Source organism: Mauremys reevesii, linkage group 2, assembly GCF_016161935.1.
Source record: "Mauremys reevesii isolate NIE-2019 linkage group 2, ASM1616193v1, whole genome shotgun sequence".
Lineage (NCBI taxonomy): Eukaryota > Metazoa > Chordata > Testudines > Geoemydidae > Mauremys > Mauremys reevesii.
The window spans coordinates 35,812,495-35,821,313 of record NC_052624.1 but is presented as its reverse complement, the minus strand read 5'-3'; the positions used below and the strand labels follow the sequence as shown (position 1 = coordinate 35,821,313).

Here is an 8,819-nt window from a genome sequence, read left to right as displayed (position 1 = left end):
ACCAATAAACAGACTCCAACCTGCTCCATTTCAACCATTGTGTGCCTTGGGGGAATAATTAAGTTTAATAGGAATAGGTCTGAAGGGTTTTCAATGCCAAGACCACAGGTGCGGGGTGGCATGATGAATGATTTGCCTGATTTTTGCCAAGCTCAAGGGCCCTTCTCTTGGACTTTCAAGCAGACAGAAAATATTGTCATTTCTTTTAATTCACAGCATTACTTTCAAGGCGAACAAAGGGGAGGGGGGATGAATGGCTCAGGCTGTAAATGAAGCGCGCCCGGGCGGAGGTGGCCTCGCTGGAGAGAGGCCTCCATGGCTAAGCGCGCTGCTGCGTTTGTGCGCAAGTGTCTCCCTGTGCCACACAAAGACCTCTCTCCTCCCCCCCCCTCTGCCGCCTCCCACCCCCAGCCCCCCCTGAGCCGCAGGCTGGGAGCCCCCCGGGGCCTCAGCCCCGCTCCCCAGCGACTTGAGCCAGGCGTCCGAGCGCCCGCTGCCTCCTTGGCAAACTTGGCCAAACTCTCCCCAAACTCTGCAGCCAGCGGCTGTATAGGGACCCCGGCCGGAGGCGCGCATGCGCCCCGCCTCTCCCCGCTGCTCCCTGAGCTCCGGGGAACCGGAGAGGAGCCGGGCGAGGCGGCCCCAGGGAGGAGGCAGCTTCCAGCTCCAGAGTGAACCGGTGCCCGGGTGCCGTCGGTGGCCCCTCGAGCCGGGAACGGGCCGCAGACGCAGGCTCTCCGACTGGCCTGGCCACTTTGCGCATGGAGGTCTCCAAGAGGGGCCCCGGGAAGGCAGGGCTGGCCGGGGCGCAGGAGGCGCTGGGGAGGCTCGGGGGCAGCGGCTGGGGCACCCCCGAAGGATCTGCCAGGGCACCGACCATCCCTCCCGGGGTAAGGAGCCCCCCACACGGCTGCCATGGGGGGCAGAGCAGGGTCCCCCTCCCGCAGGGGCGGCGGCGGCAGTGCTCGCTGGATGCCGCGGTGCCAGCCGCACAGCTCCCTGGCCAGAGGCGCCGGGGCTGCTTGGCCAGCGGCGTTGTGAGCCTGGGGGCGCCGGCGTGGAGGACCTGCCCCCTGCACAGCATCAGCACCCAGGGCCGGCTCCCCAGGACTGCTGGGCCTTTGCCTGCAGCGCCAACTCATCCCCCTTCCCCGCCAGTGCACCTGCTCCGGGCAACCTGTTGCACTGAGCTGCTTGGAGAGCAAGCGAGAGAGAGGCGCGTTCGCTGCCAGAGCCTCTGGGGCAGGGCAGCCAGTGCCATCCCCAGCCCGGGAGCTGGGAGCACAAAGCGAACAGCCCTGCTCGGGGAGAGCGATTTGTTCCGTCTTTTTTACCTTAGGCGACAGCAGAGCTACACGAATTAGAATAACTTCGGCGCTAAGTGCTTCCCCGGCTGGCTCGCCTCGCCTTTATCCCAAAGCGCCGGGCTCGCTCAGCCATGCCCCCCGCTAACTGCGCCCCCCTACCCCACACACAGAGGGTCCCGTCCTATCATCAGCAATAAGGCTACACGAATGGTCTGTGGTGTCCACGCACTCTCGAGTGGAGCAATGTGGGTGTCTTCTGCGGGAGCAGCGGCTGAGCAATTATGTGAACTACAAAATAGCCCCTAAGACCTATCCCAGTGAAATGACTTTGCAGACCTGCAGCTCTAGCCACCCTACCAACCGCCCCGGTCTACGCGCACAGAACTAGGAGTCAACTTTGAAATGCAAACTAAATCCTTCAGCTCATTAGGTTCCCGTCCCAATTAAAGCGATAGCTTGGGGCTCCCCCGCTAGCCGGAGCAGGAGTCAAACCCTGCCTGAATCGTTAGCTGTGCGGCAGGAGTTTTGCGTTTTAAAATGCTGGCAATGGAAGAGATGGGACAAGCTGCCTCTTGCGAGACTGCTCCCTGTTCTATGCAATGCAAATAAAACGAAAATCAAAACCAAAACGAGCCACTTATAAATGAATTATGGTTGGCTACGGCCCCCGTGTGGTGCCTCAGCTTGCAAGGAAATCTCTGGGTTAAACAAGGGGTCCTTCCGTTAACACAGACGTATTAAAGTTTCGTGAAATTACTAGGCAGTTTCTCAAACATGTAACACGCAGACTGGAAGCCCCTTTGATAGGCGCCCCATAGGCACCCGCAAGAAGTTGCGAAGCTTCTCCCTTCCCAGCGTTTGCCCTGCTCCCGGTGCTGTCAGTAAGGGCTTGAACTGGGCTGGCAAAGTTTGGGGAAAGAAGAAGAAAAGGCGTTGGAAGGGCTTGGGACCCGGTAACACTCGCAGGTGTACGACGTGGCTAACAGCCACGCAGTGTGTGCTCCCCAGTGGTGAGAGTCTGACAGGGACAGCTGGCTCCGTTTGCACTGTGAAAACACCCCCTCGGTGGACCATACACAACGACACTGACCTTTCTGCAGGGGAACCAGGGATGTGCCTTTGACTGAATTAGCCACAAAGACGTCTTGCTATGACTTTTGTTCCCCCGCCAAAGCAAAGAAATATTGCGTTTAATATGAGAAGTGTTGTCCACAGCTTTTTCGTGCCCCTAAAGAAATATTACAGGGCTGATTTACGTGGGCTGGCTCCCGAGGCGCTCTCCCCCAAGACCTGGGGCTGAGAGGCGCATGCCTCTTTCCAAAGCGCTCAGGCTGTGCAGCGGCGAATTTATCAATCTTTTCATCGGGCAATACTTGGAAATACATCATTGTCACCGGGGTGGGGTGATAGATTATCTAGAGCACAGAGCCCCTTCCCAAGGTCAAGTTGAAGATTCTTGTTTGCTGTTTAACTGGAGTTTGTTAAAACGCCGAACAATGCCTGCCTGTTCGCCTTTCTCTTGTGCGAGTGGGGCATTAGAAAGGGGCTTTTCCTATTGCACAGACCCGCGCATCTTTAATCCGCCTGGGTTAGCGAGTTTTTGCAAACAAGCTTTGTTAGTGTAACAAGAAATACTGAAATTAGCAAGTCTGTGAAGGGGGGGACGGCATCGCATGGTCTGTATGTGGCCTCAGAGACTGCAGCGAAACGTTTCGTTGCTCTCTACAAGGTGTGAGCCTGTCTTTGCACAATAACAGCCACAAATCTGTTTTCCTGGGTCCTGAAGTAGGTTTTGGGAGTTGTACTTCTCAGACAAGGAGAAACCGCCCGCTTTGCTGGTTAGCGGTTCGATGGAAGCTGTTGCCAATCGTCTTATTAGCATTTAACCTGCTGTCAGAGGGACTCAGTGAAATAAACTTTGTGAATGTTATGGGTAAAAGTTTTATTTCGCATCGAGCAGACTTTTGAGGTCTGCCTTAAACAGTTTCCTCTCCCCCCCCCCCCGCATCTGATGATTGATATTTTTTATTCAGACAACTTTTATTTACCTTGCAAAAATGTTCGGGACAAATGTGATAAATTACAGATATGCAAATTTCTTTGAATGGTGTTGTAAGTGTGTCTAGCTGGAGCTGAATAACTTCTTGCAAGTCGGTCTGTGCGCACTCAGGACCCCAGGGAGCTGATCAAAGCACCCATTCTCTTTCATCCCCAGTATTCTCCTCCAAACTATTTCGATACAATATGTTTCCATGATGCACTTAATGTGCTAGGGACATAGAACTCATTACAACCTAGCTAGTTCTGCCGACCCCTTTGTTCAGCAGCATAAAGTTAAAAGGGGAGGAGGGGGGCTCTGCCAGTTGCCAGCTTTCTGAAATGCTAAAGCATGCGTCATTTTTCACCAGGTCTCGTCTTGATATACTCAAAAGACAAACTATGAAACCGGCCTCAGCCCTTTCTGGCATTAATTACATTGCTGTCCAGCCGATCTGTTTTTCCTATTATATGCATTTCTCAGCAGGGATTTTTTTTTTGCAAGCCTAATGCAGCTGCGTGTTAAACTATGAATGCATTTTTATCAGTATGGAAAGATAAGTGTAAAGACTGCAAAATGTGCAGCGCTGTGCTTAAGGTTTTCCTTGTTCGTACCATATTTTATGGCAATGGAGTTTGGGAGTGTTTTGCAATATTCTAGATCTTAAGTTATTGCTATTGCCTCACATTATGATCAGTTTAGAACAGATTGTTACAGATAAGGATCCTTTATTGTTGGAGCCAGTTTTCATGTGTACTGAATTCTGATTTGACCAACAAATACATTCTTACATCACATGGAACATTTCAAGTATTCTTAATAGCTGGGTATTAAACCCAAATTCAGAGCTATCAGTTTCAACCACACTCCGAAGTTGCCGCTGTTTGGGGAAATTACTCTAGCAGGATGACAGTAAGAATATAAACACGATTTCACTTGGTAGGGCATTTGTTTATGGGGTTGATTGGTTGACGGAAATGGCTGGCAGCCAGTTCTGGGAAAGATTCCAGACCTGACTCCGATTAACCCTCTCTGGTGAAACTCTGCTGGAAACCAACTCACCAGCAATTGCCATTAATCTACTTACTAATTAAGCCAATTCATTTCTAAAGGAGAAAAATTCCTTTCTTTGGCCAAAGTGATGGGAGGAAATTTGAAAGAAGCGCCAAACTGTGTAACTGTAATTCAGCCAAGGACTGCTAAAACAAGGTGTTGATATATAGCAGGAGATTTAAAACACGTTTCTAGGGCAACAATCCTTTGGAGACGGTGGTATATAGTGCATAGTAGATGAAGCTCGAATAATGGTGGACTGCAGCGTGCAACTATATGGGCATGGGATGGAAATAAGGCTGCTTTTTCCCATTAAACCTTTTCAGTCTTTTAGTCATCTACTAAATTATCCACCCAGGGTTAAACATTTCAGCTTTACAGGACACCAAAAAGGAACATATTTCCTGCGATCTAAGGAATAGTTTTGCGAAGTATTATGAAAGTTTTGCCCAGCATAAATGATGAACCTCTTAACGTTGTTCATGTAGGAGAAGTTGAATCAAATTGCAAAACAGATCAATGGAAATGAAAATTATGTACTGAACGCAGTCGATTATTAATGACACTAGCAAGCAGTTCTTAGTTTGCTTTGGTAGTCGTCAAAGAAAGGTAGGACGGAAAGCTTTTCACAACGACTTTAGGAAATTAGCGCTTTTACATTTATTGGCCAGTATTTTAAAACACAATATTATATATTTATACAACACCTTAAACACACATCTATGATACACACACAGATTTGCTTAGACTATTGGCTGGTAACTTGTCATTTCTCAAACTACCAGTTCATGGTAACTATGGCAATGTTTTAATTTGTATAATTTAAGTCCCTTTGGATAGCGTTGAAAATAGAGATGTCAATGAATAAGAAAAAGAAAATATGAATCAATAGCCCATAAAACATCAATGCCACTAAACTCACTCCAGCTATTGGGCTAGGCAGAATCTAAGGGACAAATCATGCAGTCTGTCTTCTCTCTAAGTTTTATTAAACTCGATGGAGCTACTGACGTCATTACAGGCGTCAAGATCGGGTTCTGCTTATGGTTCAAAAGCTTGCAATCAAAGCCTTGTACTTCCAGCCGTTTATGCTTGCTCAGTTTAAGGACTAGCTCTTAAATCAAACTATCAGTTAAAGCAAGGTACTTAACGTTCATGTGGTGTAATGTAGGAGTTTCTAAACAAGGCTGGTGGTGTATTTGATTGAAGTCCAGTCTTTACTCAGAATAAAACTTTGCTCTTAAAAAAAAGTAGAACTGCGAATCAGGCCATGCATGGAACAAATATGGAGCCAAGATGGAATGTCATCGGATACACGTTCATATCCCCATTCTGATCATCACCTAGAACTTCAAGAAAGGAAAGCGTGCAGGTGGGAGAGTTGCTTCTTTAAATTCCTGTCATTAACTTCAAATATACACTACCTTACTTTGGAGAATCAAAGTGTTCACAGATTCCTAGCGAGGCAACACAGAGAAACATTTCCGGGACCATATGAAGACCTATGAGCATTTATTTCCTTGCGATCCTGCTCTCTCTCTGCCTCTCCCCACAGAAGGCACTGCTCCAATTGTCAAGTTAACGTGGACGGAGGTGAAGGAAAAGGAGGACCCCCAACAAATTCTTCATCCCCAGAAACTAAAAGAGAAAAGATGGAGAAGACATGAAACATCAGGGCACAAATCATGCAGGAAACATGTCAGAACAAAGTTACTCACGCTGAGGCTCAAACTTGCTCGACTTGTTGCATTATTTCAGATCACTTCCTAAACAGAATGAAGGTGTTCGGGAGTTTGTTTTGTGCGTTCCCCTGATACACACTAGGTGACACCAGGCGTTTGGGGTTTCTTGTGAGCAGCAATGTAAAGTATATACTCTGAAATATAGTGATCCACTTCTGAAAGTGACAGCATAACCGAGCCTTCCGTCTGCACACCAGCAAAGCCTGCTCTGCCCCCCAGTTATTCTGGACACTTGTACTATCGACTACAACAGCGCAGTTAAATGTGCAATACAGCCACCAGTGCCCACTAGTCAATACAAACCTGAAGCTCAGCTTTAACTTTGCCATTCATTTGTTTTCTCACTAGTTTTAAACCACTGTGTCATCTTTATGATCCAAGTCCCTCTTTGGTTTACCACGGTGTAGTAGCACTGAGCCCTTAGCAATCTGCCAGACCCTTTCTACAATAGCCTGTACAGACCAGGTGAACTTGTAAAACAAAACAACTTTTGCTTTTCCTATTTTTTTTCGGATGTATGTTCATTTTAGTCTACATTTAATGTTGATTTGTTCTACGCCTTCCATTTATAATTAGTACATTATGATTTTTTATTTTTTAAAACAGCAGCTAGTGTTGGATGGTGGTCAGCACTGGGGGGTTATTATGTAGACATTGCTCCACTTCTCCTTACAGACCCACAATTCAGAAGTGCTTAGCCATCACGCTGAGCAGTGATTTTCTGGGTCCAGGCGTTGATGTCGGAGGCAGATTTACATTCTGAGTTATTGGGGGTAGGGGGGAAGCATACAGAATACCGTATATATGTATATATAGGTATCTCACACGGAGTACTACCGACTAAAGAGCTGACATTCTCATTTCAAATGCTAACATAAATACAAAATTTGATGCAATAAAATTTCGGTGCAAAATTGCTATTTTAAATTCAACACTGTTGATCATGTGTAGGAAGAAACGCTTATGCCATCTCATCAATTAAGCGCGTATTATGAATTAAAGCTGTCACCTATTCCATTACGGAAGTTTTGTTTTTTGAAAGTTGAAGAAACTCAATGGGCACCCACAGAACCCTTTATAGGAACCCCAAAGGTATCAAACGTCCCTTTTCATCTGATGAGAACAGCACATTTCTAATTCTTTGGGAAAGGTAATGCTTTCTGCCAGACTAATGTCCTCCTGAAAGCCACTGGAGAACACAAAAGGACCTGCTTTCAGCGCTTTCTGAACAACTGCGAACACTACCGAATAACGCCATCCGTTCAGTGTTGACATAACTAGAAGATGCATTGTAAACAGAATATTCAGGTGTATATTTTTTCATAGAGAGAACATAGGATGTACGCCTTTTCCTGAAATCACCAATGCGTCACAGAGACTTTATGCCTTCCCTTTGTGAGCTGGACATCTACTAGATATAACTTCAGTGTAAACAGAAAGCTACAGATAATACATTCAACATTATACATTTAAAATATGTACATCCCATCCTGAGTTACTTTCGGGGGGTAGATTATGTGTGTGCGCCCAGGGAAGTAGCTAGTTAAATGAAACAAATTAAGTATTTAATGAATACATCTATGGACAAGCAATCAATGGGCAATGCACCTAACACGAAAAGGAAGAATGTTCAATATTACATAAACTAAATCTCTGGAAAATACTATCGTTGTGTCATTTCACTAAAGTGAGGAAAATTTATGCATCACCCAATATCCTCTAATGGTAGTTGTAATAGTGGCTACAAAACTATAAACAGAATTTGAAAAAGAATCAGGAAAGATCGTCCCCCAAATATTTGATAGCAAACCTAAACACAAGACATTAACTAGGACAATATTCATTAATATCACAACCAATACGGAATTTCTTCATTTTAAGTCTCTCTTTTAGATAGTAAAAAATAGGATGTAAATATCCTAAAAAGACTAATGACATTTCACAGGTAATGCAATTTAGAAAGAAACACTTCCATGTTTTCTTTTCCAACAATGTGCATTTTTGTAAACTGGTATAAATTGCAATTCAAAAGCACTGATCTCGCCATCCCCAATCATTTTTTATACTGATCAAATGAATGCAGATACTCCCATTTGGGAGGGGCGACATGACATTTCACTTGGCAGTTCTAAACAGGTCACAGACCTTTCACAGACCCTAAGGCAGTGGGAGGGAGCTCTTTAGGAAACCGTGTAACCAAATCAAACCAATGGTTACCCCTTTTCAATACCATTGGAAAGGTTTTCACAATGCCATTCACATAGCAGCAGAGAAACTGAAAGGATGGTCATCCAATGGAAATTTCTTTTCCTTTGTTTAAACTTACAGAGCTTAAAAATACTGGAAAACAATTACATTTTGTAGGACAAAAAGGTAAACAAGTACTGTACATACATGCAGACTTGTATGTTATAGGCCTTGGTGTGGCTAGGTGCTTATATGTATATATGCACACATATGAATTTGTATATGTACATTTATTGGAGATGTTGCTTTGTGTGAAGCCATAGGCACAAAGACACAACATGGCTGCCCTGGAGATGACCTATTGCTTTCAAGTTGCTTGAACACATCAGAATTTCTATTGTTAAGGTTGATTAATTGAAACTGATAAGTTACCATGAATAAAGATTGTTTTTCTGTTTAATGTGGTGGGCCTGATTTGGTAAATGCTTCATT

General features: G+C 45.6%; 1 protein-coding gene across 2 annotated transcripts in view; it reads right to left on the bottom strand.

Moving 5' to 3' along the window:
• Nucleotides 1-4,228: 4,228 nt before the first annotated feature.
• Nucleotides 4,229-8,819, bottom strand: part of C2H10orf67 (chromosome 2 C10orf67 homolog) — a 120,944-nt gene continuing 116,353 nt past the window's right edge. For both annotated transcript variants that reach the window (XM_039521675.1, XM_039521674.1), the window contains one exon: nt 4,229-6,036. In XM_039521675.1, coding sequence (XP_039377609.1) covers nt 5,972-6,036 — 65 coding nt within the window. In that variant the 3' untranslated portion in view covers nt 4,229-5,971. The remainder of the gene's footprint in view (nt 6,037-8,819) is intronic.